The sequence below is a fragment of the Chiloscyllium punctatum genome, chromosome 2, assembly GCF_047496795.1.
Source record: "Chiloscyllium punctatum isolate Juve2018m chromosome 2, sChiPun1.3, whole genome shotgun sequence".
Taxonomy (NCBI): domain Eukaryota; kingdom Metazoa; phylum Chordata; class Chondrichthyes; order Orectolobiformes; family Hemiscylliidae; genus Chiloscyllium; species Chiloscyllium punctatum.
In genome coordinates, this window is record NC_092740.1 from 6,731,485 (window position 1) to 6,752,281 (window position 20,797).

The following is a 20,797-nucleotide window of genomic DNA, read 5'->3' on the forward strand; positions in this document are numbered from 1 at the left end:
TTAGCCATAACTTGTATGCTCCTTATAGTTTACTATTTTGGCCAAACATGTGACCGTATTAGATTGCTTGATAATACTCCTGTGAAGCCCTTTGGAAATGTTATTGTTAAAGGTGCTGTTGATACAAGTTGATGTGATTTAGTAATAGTGTGGTGCATCTTGAGATGATCTACTTGGGCTTACGTGCTGATGAAACAGGAGTCTTAAGAAACTCTGTTTAGAGTGCTTGTTTTTCTGATCAGACATCCTTGAGGTTGAATCAAAATCTAACATTTTGAGTCTGTTGCCTTATCTTTCGTCAGCAGAGTATATTTGCAAACCTTGTATTTTTCTCCCAATGTTATACATTAACTGTCTGGAAGAGCAGACAGACAAACCTCTCCAACTGATGTACTAGAGCTGTACTGTATTTGACCTGGTTATATATGAATCTTCTGTTATCTAGTAGATGTGCATCATTTTCATGACTTTTTCCAAAATCTCAACTCTTTCTGTACTTGGGAACCAAATTCCTTTAAATTGTGCTCATGATATGGTAGCTACAATACTGAACTAGAAATCACAAATTTGAATTCAGTGTTTTTGAAAAACTAAAAACTGTAAATCTCTGTCTTAAAAGCCGAAGTGCTCCTTTTAAAAAAGGAGACCTGCTAGAGGTCAAAATACATTTTTATCGAGGGCTACTTATTGATTTTAAGGAGCTACTTTTCCAGAGCTTGTTTTTCATTCTCCCTAATTCCTTAATTAGATGATAGTGCCTCATGTTATTACATGGCCTCCAGTATTTGTGCTTATGTACAGGACATTTGGATTCACATAGAAGAATTTAACAACATATTCAATTATTACCACTCCATTAAACTTAAAGCACAAGGAAAGCATTAATTTCAAGTATCGCAAAATGCAAATTAGCATGAGATGATAATAGGTGTAAGCTACAAATGCTATTTTCAAAAAACAGCTGATGTTCCTGGACGCACATAGCCATCACCCTAATACTGCTTTGAGGACTAATGAGGTCGTGGCTGAATGGTTGCATGTTTGTCTTTAACACAGTTACTGCACTTCAAATAATTCACAGTATAAGATGCTTTGAAATGTGATAACACAAATAAAAATCTTTATGAAATAAAACTCTTCAATATTAAATGATTCAATTGAGAGTGTCAAGTTCATACAATCAAAAATAGTTTTCTATTTAACCCCACCCCATCCGCGCCTCCTTGCAGTCCCTCTGACCTTTTCACTGCTGCTTTTTTTTCCCCCTTTACTGCTCCATTCTGGCAGTTGGTACATCTTCAGTCTCTGGGTCTCAGTCTCACCAGCCTTGCTTCCTGCCCACCCTGTAGCTGCGTTCTGTCTGTCTGGCTTCATTAGTCCATCTTCGGCTCCGCTTGCTCCAGCTACTGCTTACCCTCGCACTGTTCCTCTAATCTCAAACTGTTTCACTCCTACACTTGCTGTTGATATGTTCACAGCAAATCTACCGGCAACAAGCATGAGGAAACAGCAACAGCTCCTTTGTTCTGACTGTTCCACCTGTTGTCTGAATGATCGCCCTCATGATTAAATTTACAAAGGCCTCTTCTGGGGCAAATCTGTTCTTCACCACCTTGCATTTTGAGTGTTGAAACTTGCCATCTTTCCCAGTCTGGCCTAAGTATAACTCCAGTTCCAGATTGACCAGCATTGTATCAAAACTTCTGTAAAAGAAGAGCGTCAACACCGATATCAATATGTTTACTGGCACACACTAGGTAATCTGGTGCAGAGGTCAGCATGACTGACCCCATAGTATTTTTTTCAGTGAGTTCACAATTAGTGGACTTAAAATGCTGAGGTTCCGAAAATCCTCTGGGCCTGTTGGGTTGGCATAAGATTGTTATGGAGCATATCCCCTTGGATTTTCTTACAAGTATTGTACACCACAAAACTGAGAATTTTTATAAGACATAATGGCCCCTTTTTGGAATACCTGGACACGGATTTGTCTACCACACTAAAAAAGGTTTTAATATAGCCATAACAATTATGCTTTACGAGTCCAATATCCAGAGAGGGGGACGTGTGAATGTATGAATCTCTGAAAATTAGTGCTCTCTATATTCGAGAGTTAGTGTTTTGTTTTGCTGAACTGTTATTATTTATTAGTTTGTTGGGAGTTATTATTTATTTGGTTAAGTAGTTAGGTGGGATTTTTATAAAAAAGTTTAAATATATTTATACATTTGTACATGAGGGCAGTTTGGGTTTTTAAAATTTCTTGTCTTATTGCTTTGAATTGTTTTGTATTTATTGTGATATTAAAACATCTATTTTTCAATAAAAATATTTTTTAAATGTTGTATAATGCAGGTACAGTACAGCACAGCATGTTGTACATATAACCTCTCATGATTCAATTCCCCAATGAAAGCACTAACTGATATGCTTTTGTGTCATGTTCTAGACCCTTCAGACAACCTTCGCGAGATCCTACAGAATGTGGCCAAGCCTCAGGGAGTCTCTAACATGCGAAAGCTTGGTCACTTGAATAACCTTATTAAGGTAAGTGATATTTGATAAGAGCATAGGTACACAGTCTCAAAACTCCAGGATGGCATTTTCAAGTAGCTACAGGACATTCTCGAATGGGAGGATGAATAGCCATTGTTGTGGTTCACATCAGCACCACTGCCATAAGTAAGAAAAGGAATAAGATCTGGAAAGCAGAAAATGGGGAGTTAGGAAGCAAGTTTAAAAATTAGAATCCCAAAAGTAGCAATCTCAAGATTATTAGTCATGTCATGTGCTAGACAGTGTAGCAATAGCAGGATGCATGCATCTGATGAATATGTGGATTGACAGATGGTATGAGGAGGGGTGTTTTGGATTCTTGGGGCATTGGAATGGCTTTTGGAGAGGTGGAACCACTGTAGGTTAGATTTGCTGTACCTGGGAGGACTGAACCTGATGCCCCAGAGGAAGGGTTTTTTAATGTGGTTGGGAAGGAGTTAAGTTGCAGATGCATGCGAACCTAAACAGGAACACCGAAGGAGCAAGGGCAAAAACGAAAGGCAGAATTCGATTTAAGGAAAATGATAGGCAGAGGATTAAACCCACGATGTCCTAGGCCCAGTAATCATCTGCTTCATCAATGAGCCTCCCACGTTTGAGATGTGGAAGGCTTTCGAAAATAGTGCAGGATAGGCATGTCCCTTTGAAAACAAGAGGAATGGCAAAATTCGTGAACCGTGATTAACAGCAGAAATTGTGCAACTAACCAAGAGGAAAAGGGAAGCGTACAAAAGGTCCAGGCATCTAAGAACAGAATGGGGCCTGGAGGAGTATTGGAAGAATAGGGCAAGTCTTAAACGAGGAATCAAGCAGGCTAAAAAGGGTCGTGAAATAGCTTTAGTGAGCAGAATTAAGGAGAATCCCAAGGCCTTTTATTCATATATAAGAAGCAAGAAGGAACTGGAGAAAGAGTTGGTCCACTAAAGGATAGGGAAGGAAAGAAGATTGTGTGTTGAACCTGAGAAAATGGATGAGATTCTTAATGGTTACTTTCCATCAGTGTTCACTGAGGAGAGGGACATGTTGAATGTTGAGATTAGAGATAGAAGTTTGTTTACTCTGGATCACGTTGACAAGGAGGGAGCATGTGTTGGGTAGGTTAAAGGATATTAAGGTGGGCAAATCCCCAGGACTGGATGGGATTTATCCCAGGTTGCGGAGTGAGGTGAGAGAAGAAATAGCTGGGTCCCTGACAGATATCTTTGTGGCATCCTTAAACACAGGTGAAGTGCTGGAGAACTAGAGAGTTGCTCATGTTGGCCCCCAGTACAAGAAGAGTAGTGGTTCTGAGTAACTACAGAGCAATGAGCTTGATATCAGTGGTGAGAAAGTTGCTGGAGAAGGTACTGCGGGATGGGATCTATTTTATATTTGAAAGAGAATGGTCTTATCATTGTAGGCAACATGGTTTTACGCGGGGGAGATCGTATCTTACCAACTTAGTAGCGTTCTTTGAGGAAGTGATCAAGTTGATAGATGAAGGAAGGACTGTAGATGTCATATACATGGACATTAGTAAGGTGTTTGATAAGCTTCCCCATTGTAGACTAATGGAGAAAGTGAAGTCACATGGTGTGCAGGGCGTTCTAGCGAGGTGGATAAAGAACTGGTTGAGCAGCAGGAGACCGTAGTAGTTGAAGGGAGTTGCTCGCAATAGAGAAAGGTGTTCCACAGGGATCAATGCTGGGCCACTGTTGTTTGTGATATACATAAATGATCTGGAAAAGGACATTGTTGGTGTGATCAGTAAGTTTGCAGATGACATGAAAATTGGTAGAATAGCAGAAAGCAAAGAATACAGGACAATATAGACTGGAGAGTTGGACCGAGAAGTGGCAGATGGAGTTCAATCCAGACAATGTGAGGTGATGCACTTTGGGAAGTCTAATTCTAGAGTGAACTTTACTGTAACGGAAGAGCCTTGGGGAAAAGTTGATGAGCAGAGAGATCTGGGAGTTCAGGTCCGTCGTACCCTGAAGGTTGCTGCATAGGTGGATAGAGTGGTCAAGAAGGCATATCGGACGGGGTATTGAGTAGAAGAGCTGGCAAATCATGTTAAAATGTACAAGAATTTGGTTCGGCCGCATTTAGAATACCGTGTACCATTCTTGTCGCCACATTACCAAAAGGACGTGGACGCTTTGGAGAGGGTGCATAGAAGGTTTACGAGGATGTTGCCTGGTATGGAAGATGCTAGCTATGAAGAGAGGTTGACTAGGTTAGGATTGTTTTCACTAGAAAAAAGGAGATTGAGGGGGGAACCTGACTGAGGTCTACAAAATCATGAAGGGTGTAGACAGGATAGATAGAGAGAAACTTTTTCCCAGGGTGAGGGATTCAAAAATGAGAGGTCATGTATTCAAGGCGAGAGTTGGAAAGTTTAAATGGGATACATGCGTAAAGTACTTTACACAGAGGGTGGTAGGTGCCTGGAATGTGTTGCAGAGGTAGTAGAGGCAGGCATGGTAGATTCATTTAAGATGTGTCCAGACAGATGCTTGAGTAGGTGGGGAGCAGAGGGATACAGATCCTTAGGAATTGGGCGGTAGGTTTATACAGTGGATTTGGACCCTAGGCTGTAAATTTTCTTTGTTATTTCCCTTATTATGCATTCCGAATTGGGAACGTAAGTTGATTGCACAGTGTTCAAGTACTGAAGCAGTCCATATCCAAAATCAGTAAGAACTGGACAATATCCAGCTTGGACTGACGAGAGGGAAGCAACATTTATACCACACAAGTGCCATGCAATGGCTAAACTCCATAATGGACTATCTAACATCACTCCTTAACATCCAATTGTATTAACAGCTTGGCAGTTATGGATTGAAAACTGAACTAGATTATCCATATGAATACTGTGGTTCCAAGAACAGTTTAAAGGCTCTGAGACCTGCAGTGAGTAACTCTCCTGTCTCTCCAAAACCTGCACATCATTTATAAGCACCATTCATTCTAAGCTGTGTGGGCACAGCCATCAAGATGGTCTGCACAAATCAGAGTGTCAAAGTACTTATTTCAGAAAGCTGAAAGTGTTGGCATGCAGCAGAAAAGCATATGCAAGAATGTTGTCTATAAGGCACAAATCAGGATTATGATGGAATACTCCTCGCTTGCCTGGATGGATGCACCTCCAACAACACTCAAGAAACGTGACATCATCCAGGACAAAGCACCCTGTTTCATGGGTATACCATGATGCTCAGTTGCAGCATTGTGTACTATCTACAAGATGCACTGCAGCCCCAAACCAGCACTTTGCAAACCCACAACCGTGTCAATCTCTAAGCTCAATGGCAGCACATACATAGGAACAGTACCTCCTGCAAGTTCCCCTCCAAGTCATTCATCATCCTGACTTGAAAACGTATTACTGTTACTTCACTGTTGCTGGGCCAAAATCCTGGAATTCCCTCCCCAAGGGCATTGTGGGTCTGTCTACAGCACATGGACTGCGGTGGTTCAAGAAGGCAGTTCACCGCCACCTTCTGAAGGGCAAATAGGGATGGGCAAGTATACTGGCTCAGTCAGTGATGCCCTTGCCTCATGAGTGTGCATGTACTGTTAGGTGAACATCAACTCACTCCTAGATTCTGCTGAAAGCTGAGGAAATATGCAGTTACTGGCTACCTAACCCCATGCTGCCATCAAGGTTCCTTTCTGAAAAAATAAGCAAGGTTCTTTTCAGCCTTTGTTATTCTGAAATTAGAAATGAGTGATTCTTGTGTCTCAATTCTGCATGACAAATGATAACTAAGCCAGGCACAAAGTTGCCTACCCTCTAACATTGATTTTAAGTGGCTTATTACACAACAGTACAATTTTTATCTGAACTCTGAATCACTTAAGAATTGGAGTATCTCCAGTATGAGTATGACATTTGATCCTGTGTTGAAGGAATCAATGTTTTCTGACCAGGTGTGTAACCCAATTCCATACTTTATTTATTCCCCCTGGAAGCAGTGTATGAACTGTAATGCTGTGATTGGCTGCACATAAAGAAGTGTGTGTTTTGAACTGTCTTGTGACATAGTGGTCATGTCCCTGTCTCTGGGGCAGAAGATCTGGGTTCAAGATCCATCTGTCCAGATATGTCAGTTGTTGATTAAAAATATCTACGAACTGTAACTTAGGAACTTCACATGGAGGAGTTTTGATTCACTATAGTATTACTGCAGGTCAAATGTCAAGTGAGATTTCTTTTCTCATGGCAAGCAGGTGATTGGAAATATACTTATGCAACTGTAATCCTGTTGCAGTGTTGGCAATTGACCCAAAAATTGAGGAAATACCTGAAATAGTTTGACCTGATTATGAAGGATTACCGAAGAGTTACTCTGGAATAGTCAGGACACTGTTTACATTTGTTCTTGATTTTTCTTTCTCAGCAGTGAGTTTCTGTAACTGTGTCATTCCATAGTTTTTATACACCTGATCCTCCCAGGTCACCGATGAGTGAGTGTGTGTGTCTCTGTTTATCCTTGCGTCTCTTTCTTTCATTCATTCGTTCTGTCTGTCTGTTTTATCTCCTTTTAAGGTTTGTAGTATTGAGGGCAAGCAGTCCAGGCCAGTGATCTGATCTGTAAGCCGTGTGAGTGTCACACACTCATGTTTTCCTCCTGATGTCACCACTGGAGATAAATGCTGCTGCAGCTTCCTTCAGCTCATTTTTTTCTTGGCAGTATGATTTGACGCTGGGCTGACCCACATCCCAATTGTGACAAACTGCTTACCGCTTTAGGGAAGGCAGTGGCCTAGTTGTATCATCATGAGACTTATAATCCAGAGACCCAAGTAATGTTCTGGGGGCCTGGGTTTGAATCCTACCATGGCAGATGGTATAACATAAACTCGGTAAAATCTGGAATTATGGGTCTAATGATGACTGTGAATCGATTGTTGGAAAGACCCATCTGGTTCACTAATGTCCTTTAGGAAAGAAAACTGCCATCCTTACCTGGTCCAGCCTCCACGTGACTCCAGACCCACAGCAATGGGGTTACCCCCAGGCAATTAGGGATGGGCAATAAACGCTGGCCAAGCCAGCGCTGCTGTTGTCCCATGAATGAATAAAAAAAGGTACATTTCCCATTGGCTAATGGGTTGAGTGTGAACCTTGGGGTTGCTCCTATATTATTTTAGGAACTTCAGGAAATAATCTCCAAGCTCCATTATGAGCAATAAGGGAGAAAACATTATTGGTCAATGTCAATGTACCAATGACATGAAGCAGAATTTTAGATTAGATTAGATTAGATTAGATTAGATTAGATTAGATTACTTACAGTGTGGAAACAGGCCCTTCGGCCCAACAAGTCCACACCGCCCCGCCGAAGCGTAACCCACCCATACCCCTACATCTACATTTACCCCTTACCTAACACTATGGGCAATTTAGCATGGCCAATTCACCTGACCTGCACATCTTTGTGACTGTGGGAGGAAACCGGAGCACCCGGAGGAAACCCACGCAGACACGGGGAGAACGTGCAAACTCCACACAGTCAGTCGCCTGAGGCGGGAATTGAACCCGGGTCTCAGGCGCTGTGAGGCAGCAGTGCTAACCACTGTGCCACCATGCCGCCCACCAAGGATAGCTAAGCTAAGGGGGTCTATTCCTGCTAAGAGTTTGGTCTTGTCTGGAGTCTTTGAGCCTTTTGGAGGCAAATCAATAACAAATTCCATTTAGGGTAATGAAAAAGCATCAGGAATGCAACTGAAATAACTGTATAGAGATCAGTATCCCATCACCAAGTCACCCTTTATTCACACATTCAGAGTACATAGGCTCTGACTAGCCAGTTGGAGTTGGTTCCTAGAAGGAAGAGACTCCCTTGTTTATTTCTGGAAGCCAGGGCTCCCTGATTAGCCCAAGTTAACCAATCCGATCAAGGGTCTTCTAATAAATGAGATCCACCTGGCCATCATTCCAGTCACTGTCGGTAACGTTATTGTTCCAGTCCATTTCTTGGTTCCTGTGCTTTCCTTCACCTTCACCTCCCAGTTATTGAGCTGCTTCTATGCCTGACATCTACCAGTGAGAGTACTAAAAAGGGATTTTGGGAATGAGCTTTAAGGAATCAAATAAGTCCCTGCCGAATTTATTTTATCCTGTGCAAAATAAGAACAAAAGAACTAGGAACAGATAGGCAATTTCACCCCTCTAGCCTGCTCCACCACTGATCTCACCTTTGCCTCAAATCTACTTTCTTGCCTGCTCTCCATAACCCTTTAATGCATTACTAATTAAAAATCTGTCTACATGCTCATTATTCAGTGTCCTGGTGTTGACCTGTTGCGCCTCTGTCAAAGCAAAACACTCAGATCTTAACTCTTTCCCTGCCTGTTTATACCCTATACACATTCTCATTCCCTCCTTTTATCATTTCACAATAACCACCTTATGGCAGTGCCAACCTTCAGTCGACTCTGACAGCCAATGTTTAAGCGAGTCATTGGTTGACCACAGGGCTGTGGGGTTGTTTGTTGCGTGTGTCCCAGAGATGTTCTCTGATACATTCTGCAAGTTGGCATCTTGACTCCCCAATGTATACGAGACCACATCAAGAGCAACGGGCACAGTAGATGAGGTGTTTGGATGTGCAGCAAAGTCTGCCGGGTGTGGAAGGATCCTTTGGGGCCTTAGTTGGAGGTAACGGGGAAGTGTGGGCACAAATTTTACATGTCTTGCGGTAGCAAGGGAAGATAGAGCGTGGGTTGGTGGGGGGCATGAACCTAATGAGGGAGTCTCAGAAGGAATAGTCTCTGCAAAATGCTGATGGTAGTAGGGAGGGAAATATATCTGGGTTGGTGGCGGAGAATGATATGTATCCAGAGATTGGTGGTGTGGGGGTGAGGGTTCTATCCTTGTTGCAGTTGGGAGGGGTGGAATTCAAGGATGGAGGTGCGGGAAGTGGAGAGATGCACTGGAGGGCATTGCTGACCATGTGGGAGGGGAAATTGCGGTCCTTGAAGTAGGAGACCATCTGGGATATTCTGAAGCAGATATGGCGGAGGCAGATGAATTGGAAATAAGGATAGCATTTTTACAGGAGAGTGTTTGGGAAGAGGTGTAGTCCAGGTAGTTGTAGGAGTTCGTGGGTTTGAAGTAGATATCCGTGTTGAACTGCTCACCGGAAATGGAGATGGAAAGATCCAGGAAGGGGAGGGAGGTGTCCGAGATGGTCCAGGTGAACTTGAGGCCTGGGTGGAAAGTGTTCATGAAGTTGATGAACTGTTCAACCTTCTCTTGGGAGTATGAGGTGGCACCCATGTAGTCATCAATGTAGCAGAAGAAAAGATGGGGAAAAGCACCAGTGTAACTAAGGAAGATAGACCTGATAAAGTTTATCTATATCTGATAGAGGCATGTATAGCTAAGGCCCATGCAAATGCCCTTGGCTACCTCTTTGGTCTGAAAGAAATGGGAGGATTCAAAGGACAGTCATCAGTAGTTTCTAAATTCCAAACTTTGTTTTGAATTGAATTCAAATTCCACCAACTGTTGAGGTGGGATCAACCCAAGTCCCCAGAACATCTGCTGAGTTTCTGGATTAATAGTCTAGCAAAAATGCCTCCCCTTATGTGTGTACATGCATGCACAGGATCGTGAACTGTTCCTGATTGTACTGGATTTTCCAAAATTAAAAATTACTTTTAGAAGGATTAGACGACGTGTCTTCCACAGTTCCATTGCTGACTAAGGGCAAATGCAGTATTTAGTTTAAGATATGTGTTACCTAATAAGAATGATATAAGAATATTTTGTGGTCTCTGGGAGGTTGCCAAATTGTGTTCATTTTTAGGGAATGGACTGTCCCCATTCAGATCCCCTACCTTGGCATCTGCACATCCTTTGCTCAACAGCTGGACCACACCTAAATATGCATACCACACTAAGCCGGCTGTCACAACTGGGCTGAGACTGATCATATTCACTGACTGGAACTTTGAGATATCAAAGTTGGATTTGAACCTGGATCTTCACTCTAAGATCATGTTGAAAATATATTGTATGTATAACTTGCTATTTAGTACCATTTATTAAATCTCAAAGCATTAATCCTGATTACCAATCTGCTGATGGAGCTCATTGTATCCATGGGTTTCCGTTACATATGGAGTTGAAGGAGAGACATGTGGCTGGAAGGAAGCATGGCCACTTAAATATCTATTTCTAATTGTAACAAACAAAAGGCTACTGTGAGTGGCATTCCCATCTTTTGTGTATATTTCTAAGTCCAAATAAATTTTGGGATTAAGAAAGAAGCTGCTATGTTCACTGCAGTTCAGAACATTAAATGGTGTACAACATAACAATTCATTGCTGCAGGACAGCAATATTCATTGTAAATGATATTTCAATTCCTCTACCTAACCAGCAAAACATAAACAGGAAATTAAAGAGGAAATGGCCTCTTTACACTGGTCTTGTTGTTTCACACAGGATACATGTCTATTTTCATGTATTGAACTATAAAGTTTTTAATATACAGTATTACATGTAGACATATGTATACTTTTTAGAAGAGGCAGGAAGGTGAGATGTGAACTGGCAGTTGGTATGATGGCAAGATTCCAAATCTCAGATTTGGAATACTCCTCATCTGATCAAAAGTGTTCTATTAAGTAAAGGTACCAATTTATTTAATGCATGATGCTTTTGATTCTTTATTTTGTGTTGCTTTTTCTACTAATACTGCAGTGATAATCTTAGAACTATTGGAACTCCATCCTATTTTAACGCAGCTCAAGATATTCAATCCACAAACACCATCTTTAGATAATGCCATGGATATTTCACACGATTCTCATTATTAGGCTTGACTGAATTAATTTGGGTTAGTACTAATGATAAATCTGAGCTTGCTGTTGAGTAAAGATATGAAAGGCTGGGAGTGAGCCTGCTGTTTACATATCACTGGATGAGAGTACGCCTACTGATCAGGGCAGATTTTTGGGTGGCTGTGAACAACACAGAAAACCATTGGGAAAGACTTATCTCCCAGCATCTGCTTCAGGGCTAATGCGTATTGTCACCAGGCAGCTACCTAAAAATTGACGGATCTGAACCACCTGTACAAATAGCATAATAGGTAAACTTCAGCAATTTTTATCATTACAATTGTTTTGAGTGGTACCCCTCAGCTCAGTGGAAATGGTCGCTTATTTGATCTTGTCAGGTGATATTTGACTCGTACCTTTTATAGCATTTTTCCATTATTTCGATTTTTCTTTTACACAAAACGTTCTCTCCCAATTATCATGTGCCTACTATTTCGACACGCCAGTGTTCTCTGGCTTGCTGAAGTTCAGTGCAGTTTGAAAGAACAACACCTCATTTTCCTCTTGGGGACCCTGCAATCTCCAGCACTCGATATCAAGTTCAAGGGTTTTCAGCTGTGTCTCTGTGTCTCTGTGTCTCTGTGTCTCTGTGTCTCTGTGTCTCTGTCTTCCCCCTCTCCCCCCTCCTCTCCCGCCCCTCTCCCCCCCTCTCCCCTCCTCCCCCCCCTCCCTGTCTCCCTCCCTCTCTCCCTCCCTCTCTCCCTCCCTCTCTCCCTCCCTCTCTCCCTCCCTCTCTCCCTCCCTCTCTCCCTCCCTCTCTCCCTCCCTCTCTCCCTCCCTCTCTCCCTCCCTCTCTCCCTCCCTCTCTCCCTCCCTCTCTCCCTCCCTCTCTCCCTCCCTCTCTCCCTCCCTCTCTCCCTCCCTCTCTCCCTCCCTCTCTCCCTCCCTCCCTGTCTGTCTGTCTGTCTGTCTGTCTGTCTCCCTCCCTCCCTCCCTCCCTCCCTCCCTCTCTGTCTGTCTCCCTCTCTCCCTCCCTCTCTCCCTCCCTCCCTCTCTGTCTGTCTCCCTCTTTCTTTTTCTTTCCCCCTCTATTTGTTTTAAAAAGTTTTTTGCATTCATGTAACTTTAAGCATTTATGCTCAGCACGTCCAATTTGAAACCTTTTTCAAAATATCACTCAAATACTGTACATATTTCTTACAAACATAATTAGAAACATAAGTAATATTTGCACAGATCTTACTACAAGACTGGATAACTGCAGGCAATAGTTGGGTTGCAAGAAATCATTCATGCTTGATATGATTATTCTGCAATATGTTTTCTGACCATTTTTAATGCTAATATTAAGTGTTACATGATCATAGAACATAGAACAATACAGCACAGAACAGGCCCTTCGGCCCACGATGTTGTGCCGAACTTCTATCCTAGATTAAGCACCCATCCATGTACCTATCCAAATGCCGCTTAAAGGTCGCCAATGAATCTGACTCTACCACTCCCTCGGGCAGCGCATTCCATGCCCCCACCACTCTCTGGGTAAAGAACCCACCCCTGACATCTCCCCTAAACCTTCCACCCTTCACCTTAAATTTATGTCCCCTTGTAACACACTGTTGTACCCGGGGAAAAAGTTTCTGACTGTCTACTCTATCTATTCCTCTGATCATCTTATAAACCTCTATCAAGTCACCCCTCATCCTTCGCCGTTCCAACAAGAAAAGGCCAAGAACTCTCAACCTATCCTCGTACGACCTACTCTCCATTCCAGGCAACATTCTGGTAAATCTTCTCTGCACCCTCTCCGAAGCTTCCACATCTTTCCTAAAGTGAGGCGACCAGAACTGCACACAGTACTCCAAATGTGGCCTAACCAAAGTCCTGTACAGCTGCAACATCACCTCACGACTCTTGAATTCAATCCCTCTGCTAATGAACGATAATACTCCATAGGCCTTCTTACAAACTCTATCCACCTGAGTGGCAACCTTCAAAGATCTATGTACATAGACCCCAAGATCCCTCTGTTCCTCCACCTGACCAAGAACCCTACCATTAACCCTGTATTCCGCATTCTTATTTGTTCTTCCAAAATGGACAACCTCACACTTGGCAGGGTTGAACTCCATCTGCCACTCCTCAGCCCAGCTCTGCATCATATCTAAGTCCCTCTGCAGCCGACACCAGCCCTCCTCACTGTCCACAACTCCACCTATCTTCGTATCATCTGCAAATTTACTGACCCACCCTTCGACTCCCTCATCTAAGTCATTAATAAAAATTACAAACAGCAGAGGACCCAGAACTGATCCCTGCGGAACTCCACTTGTAACTGGACTCCATGCTGAATATTTACCATCTACCACCACTCTCTGACTTCGACCGGTTAGCCAGTTTTCTATCCAATTGGCCAAATTTCCCTCTATCCCATGCCTCCTGACTTTCCGCATAAGCCTACCATGGGGAACCTTATCAAATGCCTTACTAAAATCCATGTACACTACATCCACTGCTCTACCCTCATCCACATGCTTGGTCACCTCCTCGAAGAATTCAATAAGACTTGTAAGGCAAGACCTGCCCTTCACAAATCCGTGCTGGCTGTCCCTAATCAAGCAGTGTTTTTCAAGATACTCGTAAATCCTATCCCTCAGTACCCTCTCCATTACTTTGCCTACCACAGAAGTAAGACTAACTGGCCTGTAATTCCCGGGGTTATCCCTATTCCCTTTTTTGAACAGGGGCACAACATTCGCTACTCTCCAGTCCCCTGGTACCACCCCCGTTGCCAGTGAAGACGAGAAGATCATTGCCAACGGTACTGCAATTTCCTCTCTTGCTTCCCACATAATCCTAGGATATATCCCGTCAGGCCCGGGGGACTTGTCTATCCTCAAGTTGTTCAAAATGTCCAACACATCATCCTTCCTAACAGGTATCTCTTCTAGCTTATCAGTCCGTTTCACACTCTCCTCTTCAACAATACGGTCCCTCTCGTTCGTAAATACTGAAGAGAAGTACTTGTTCAAGACCTCTCCTATCTCTTCCGACTCAATACACAGTCTCCCACCACTGTCCTTGATCGGACCTACCCTCGTTCTCGTCATTCTCAGGTTTCTCACATACGCATAGAATGCCTTGGGGTTATCCTTGATCCTATCCGCCAGGGATTTTTCATGCCCTCTCTTAGCTCTCCTAATCCCTTTCTTCAGGTCCCTTCTGGCTATCCTGTATCCCTCCACTGCTCTGTCTGAACCTTGTTTCCTCAACCTTATGTAAGCCTCCTTCTTCCTCTTTACTAGACATTCAACCTCCCTCGTCAACCAAGGCTCCCTCACACGACCATTTCTTTCCTGCCTGATCGGTACATACATATCAAGGACACGTCGTATCTGCTCCTTGAAAAAGTCCCACATTTCCACCACATCCTTCCCTGACAGCCTATGCTCCCAACGTATGCTCCTCAAATCCTGTCTTACAGCATCGTAATTTCCCTTCCCCCAATTGTAAAAACTTCCTTGTTGTGCGCACCTATCTCTCTCCATAACCAAGGTGAAAGTCACAGAATTGTGGTCGCCATCACCAAAATGTTCACCCACTAACAAGCCCACCACTTGTCCCGGTTCGTTACCGAGTACCAAATCCAATATGGCCTCCCCTCTGGTTGGACAATCTACATACTGCGTTAGAAAAGCTTCCTGGACACACTGCACAAACACCGCCCCATCCAATCTACTTGATCTAAAGAGCTTCCAATCAATATTTGGGAAGTTGAAGTCGCCCATGACTACGACCCTGTGGCTTCTGCACCTTTCCAAAATCTGTTTCCCAATCTGTTTCTCCACATCTCTGCTGCTATTGGGGGGCCTATAATCAACACCCAACAAGGTGACTGCACCTTTCCTATTTCTGACTTCAGCCCATACTACCTCCAGAGGCAGATCCCCCTCAAACTTCCTTTCTGCAGCCGTTATACCATTTCTAATTAGCAATGCCACCCCCCCTCCTTTTTTACCACCCTCCCTAATCTTACTGAAACATCTGTAACCAGGAACCTCCAACAGCCATTCCTGTCCCTCATCTATCCATGTTTCCGTGATGGCCACAACATCGTAGTCCCAGGTACCGATCCACGCCTTAAGTTCACCCACCTTATTTCTGATACTCCTTGCGTTGAAGTATACGCACTTGAGCCCATCTCTGTGTAAGCAAGTAGTCCCTGTCAGTGCTACCTTCTCCACAGCCTCCCTAAAGTCTTGGACATCCTGACACACAGCTAGCTTACTTGCTGGACTACAAGTCCGGATCCCATCCCCCTGCCAAATTAGTTTAAACCCCCCTGAAGAGTGCTCGCAAACCTACCCCCCTGGATATTGGTGCCCTTCTGGTTCAGGTGCAACCCATCCTGTTTATACAGGTCCCACCTTCCCCAGAATGCAGTCCAATTGTCCAAATATCTGAAGCCCTCCCTCCTACACCATCCTTGCAGCCACGTGTTCAACTGCACTCTCTCCCTATTCTTTGCCTCTCTGTCACGTGGCACCGGCAACACCCCAGAGATGACAACTCTGTCTGTCCTAGCTTTTAGCTTCCAGCCTAACTCCTTGAGCTCTTGAATGACCTTGAATGATCAGATATTGAAACTGAAAATGCCTAAAAATGTGTTTGCCCTGCATAAGAACACAGAATATAGTAGCTTATTTTTTCCCTCTTTTTGTAAACTAATTCTTTATTATTAAGATAACCAGGATGCATCATATCCCTTTGTCCATCATTGAGGACATCATGGCTATGCCCAATCCAATCCTTCCTTTGCATTAAAGATCCCTATGTAGTAATCTGAAGGACATATTTTGCCTGCCTTTTTATTGAGCTTAAAAGCCCTTTGAAAGATCTCTCTTGGCTGACATTGTCTGATTCACAACTTATTTCATATTGCCTGTAGCAGAAAAGTAATCTGAGATATTTTCAAACAGTTGACAAAACCGATAGTTCTACGACACAGTGGTTGCGTTCTTGTGCAACTCCACGTTATAGAAAAAAAATCACACTTTAGGAAACAGCACTTAAAATGTTGGCAAAGTTTGCATTGTAGAGACAGCATTCCCCATTGGTCAATCCTGCTACAGCATTGATGAAAAGTGCATTATAATAGAATGGCCTGCACATTTAACAAACAACCAGTATTCATAATGAACAATAAGTATAATTGAACTCTTAATATGTTGGAAATCTCAATTTATGCAACATCTATGGAGGGAGACAGAGTTTGTTTCACCCTGAAATTTAACTATTTTCATCCACATTGCTGCCTGGCCCCTTGAGTATTCCCAGCATTTTATGTTTTTACTTTAAATTCCGAGCAATCACACTAGTGTGCTTATGTCAGTAACGACTATGTCACGTGCAGCAGGAAGTCACTTGAAAAAATGGAGCTTCTGCTGATGAAAAACAGATATAAAAATTCAGCAGATTATTTGGGTTCTGTAATGGTAAAAGGTGAGTTACTATTTGGGATTTGAACCCTTTGTCAGAAGTGGAAACTAATACGTAGCAAGCAGTTTGTTGGAGGTGAACAGATCAAAATGTGATCTGATGAAAAGTGATAATAAATTAAATTCTGAAACGGTTAGAGTTCAAGTTGATCAGTATTGGCTATGATTATTTCTGATACGGTAAAGTGACAATTTTGTGTATAACCAGATATAATGTTGGAATGATATTTTAAAGAAAAGTCTCTTTAAAGTCAGGAGTTAAAAGATATCCCTTGAAAGAACTTGCATGGATACCTGTATTGATAACATGTATCTGGAATACGTGAGTGGAACAGAGATACATTATTCAGATTTGAGAACAAATTTAGTCCAGTGGTTAATCTCGCCCTTTTTTATTTTTCCTTCTTTCATCCACTTCTGACATACAATCTGTGGATTTCTACAATACTTTCCTCCAGTTCTAAAGAAGTTATATTTGAATTGTAATATTAACTCTAACTCGGTCTACACTTTCCTTGAGATCTACTGAATATTTCAGCACTTGATTTTATTTTCTGATTTCTAGAATCTACAGTGTTTAGTTTTTCGTCAACTGTACGCAAATAGATTTAAAACAATTTCCTAAAAACAGAGTTGAAACTAGTAAAATGTTGTTATTACAATTGCAAGAGAAGACGACTTTCTGTAATTAAGCCAGGGATGGGTTTGTACCTTTGACTATGCAATGATATTGAGTCATACAGCTCAGAAGAGGGCCTTTGGCCCATCAAGTCTACCCTGAGTCAGAGTCATATAGCAAAATAAAACTGACCCTTCAGTTCAACTCCTTATGCTGACCAGGCTTCCGAAATTAAACTAGTCCCATTTGCTTGAGTTTGTTTCATATCCCTCAAACCCTTCCTATTCATGTACCTGTCCAAATGTTTTTGAAACATTATAACTGTACCTGCATCTGCCACTTCATCTGGCAGTGACTATGTAAAAGCAGTATCTAACCGATTGCTTCCCCATTGCTTCTTTGGCTAAGGAACTAATTTAATCTGATGCACCTCCTTCATTATTTAACTTGCAGTGGGAATAGTCCTTTTTCATAGATGCATTGTATAGTACGACAAGGAAAAAGCTTATTCAGTCTGTCAAGTCTGTAATAGCTATTTTAAAGCTCATACTGGTGAATTTACCACGAGGAGGATAGAAAGAACAAAGTTTTGTTTTGACTTGGAATTAGAAGAATCAAATCACCCATTTCAAACGGAGCATAAATATTGTTGAGGGGATTCAGTTACTTCAAAAACATTTTCTAGAACCCCAAAAATGTGAAAGGTTCGTGCCCATGTACCTGAACAGAATCATAAAATTGTCTCCGAAATTCATGAGAAAGGAGTCAGTTAAGTAGAAACTTAAGAGTTGAAATAGAGGATAATTTCTCTGGTCTTGAGTCTCTGCAATTGTTAATGTTGGGAAACCAGCTAAAACTTTGTTTTGTTGTTTGTATTGAGGTCTTTCTAAGCTGTCTTCTATATGAGCAGTAACTGTGAACAGTTTTGGTTTTGTTGTCTGAGGAAAGGTGGCTAGAAGCTGTCCAAAGAAAGTTTTTAATGCAGGGGAACCTCGATTATTCGAACGAGGTGGGTGGGCACTATTTCTTTCAACCCCCATCCCCCAAACCCATCCAAAACCCACCCCGCCCGCCCACCTCCCCTAACCCCATCCAGCACTACCTCCCAAACCCCATTCAACACTGCACCCCCCCCCGCCCCCCCCCCCACTCCTCCAACCCTGTCCAACACTGCCTCCCAAACCCCATACAACACCGGCCCCTCCTGTCTGACCAACACCGCCCTCCCTCCTGCCCCCCCCACCAAACCCCATCCAACACCAGCCCTCTCCTGCTTCTCCAATCCTATCCAACGCCACCCTTCCTGCTACCCAATCCCATCCAACACAGCCCTCCAAACCCCATCCAGCTTCCTCATCCCATCCAACACTGCTCTCTCCCGCGCCCCCAACCCTGTCCAAGACCACCACCCCTCCACACTCTGGCAGCCGGAATTACATCAATAACAAGACTGCTGCTGCTGCCGTTTGGGGAGTGGTGAGTCTCCAAATAGCACGCACACTCACAACGTTTTACTGTAACTTTTTGACAGGTTCCACCTTTGCTCTGTACAGGGCAATGTTAGAGAGATTGAAAATGTGTTGCTGGAAAAGCGCAGCAGGTCAGGCAGCATCCAAGGAACAGGAGAATCGACATTTCGGGCATAAGCCCTTCTTCAGGAATGAGGAATGAAGGAGGGCTTATGCCCGAAATGTCGATTCTCCTATTCCTTGGATGCTGCCTGACCTGCTGCGCTTTTCCAGTAACACATTTTCAGCTCTGATCTCCAGCATCTGCAGTCCTCACTTTCTCCTCAATGTTAGAGAGATTACCCAGGAAAGGATGTTTAGGGTACACCTCTGTGTAGAGCTGCAGGGAGAGTGGGTAGGAGGTCAGTCATTTAGAGACAGTACCTGCACTCCCATCAGTCCAGGACTGTTCTCGGCAGCACCTTTAATCACTGTAAACAAAAGACGCGATCAGTGTTGGACACATGTCTTTGATGTCATGTTTCTGTCAGGACCTCAAGATCTCCTTCAGATAATCTGATTTTTGAACAATTGGTATTTGAATAATCGAGGGTCCCCTGTACTGGGTATAGAAGAGACTGTATGTTATGAAGGGAGTAGGAACTGTACATGTTGGCAAATAGATTGAGGGGACCTTATTGAAACGTAGAAGATTCTTGGACGTCTTGACAGGGTAGATGTGGCAAGGTGGCTTCCCGTTGTGGGCATAATCTAAGATAAGGGGTTGCTCACAGGAAATTAAGTTAAAAATCACACAACACCAGGTTATAGTCCAGCAGGTTTAATTGAAAGCACTAGTTTTCGGAGTGCTGCTCCTTCAGGTGGTTGTGGAGGACACAATTGTAAGATACAGAATTTATAGCAAAAGTTTAGTGTGATGTAACTGAAATTATACATTGAGAAGTACCTCGATTGTTTAAGTCTCTCATCTGTTAGAATGACCATGTTAGCTTCACTTCTTTCATATGTAAATCACAACCTTTTTTTAAAAGTTACATTCTTGAATGAACTTTAACAATTGATGTCAGCCCAGATGGTGTAATGATGATCAATACATTGTACACCCCAGTCCAACACCGGCATCTCTAAATCGTCACAAGAAATATTTTGCTACGGTCTGTTTGAAGCAAGTTAGTATATTTCAAGAAAAACTCTCATAATTAAAGCACATGAGGACAAGAATAGATAATAAGATGTTTCAGCATTGCTCTGGGATGAAAAGCTATATACTTATTATTTTTGGAGCTGGAATTTTAAAAAGAGGCAAAAGTACTCTTGTTAATTCTGTGAAGGTTTTTTATTAAAAAGGTCAAAGTCATGCTGGAACAGTAACCTAAGTACATCATTGCTAAGAGAACTTGACTGCAGTCACCATTGAGAGAATCCTTGTATGGTTAGTGGATGAGATGCTCATACTAAGCTGTCTTCTATATCAGTTTTGCTTGATTTTATTGCTTTTCTTCTTTTGTGTAATAAACCTATGTTATGTTGTTAAAGAGCATCTTAAACCTCGTGTCTGTTGCACTGACTAACTGCCCTATTTAATAACTGAAATAAGTTATTGATCAAGTCAGGTTTCATTCTGGCATCTGATTTGTCATCAGTGACATCAGCTGGACTCAATAGCTATAACAGAAACAAGTTAGGGAATTGTTGGTGTAAACTTGTATGATTTGGGTTGTAGGTTTGTTCGGTTAGCTGGTAGGTTTGTCGGTAGACGTTTTATCACCATGCTGGGTAACATCACCAGAGAGCCTTCAGTGAAGTGCTGGTGTTCTGTCCCACTTTCTATCTGTGTGTCTTGGTCTGTTAAGGTGGGTGATATCGCTTCT

At 42.7% G+C, this 20,797-nt stretch overlaps 1 protein-coding gene across 3 annotated transcripts in view; it reads left to right on the forward strand.

Annotated features, from left to right (window-relative positions):
• rictora (RPTOR independent companion of MTOR, complex 2 a) overlaps nucleotides 1–20,797 on the forward strand; it is a 238,828-nt gene that overhangs the window by 65,254 nt on the left and 152,777 nt on the right. For all 3 annotated transcript variants that reach the window (XM_072593117.1, XM_072593126.1, XM_072593134.1), the window contains exon 3: nucleotides 2,450–2,547. In XM_072593117.1, coding sequence (XP_072449218.1) covers nucleotides 2,450–2,547 — 98 coding nt within the window. The remainder of the gene's footprint in view (nucleotides 1–2,449; nucleotides 2,548–20,797) is intronic.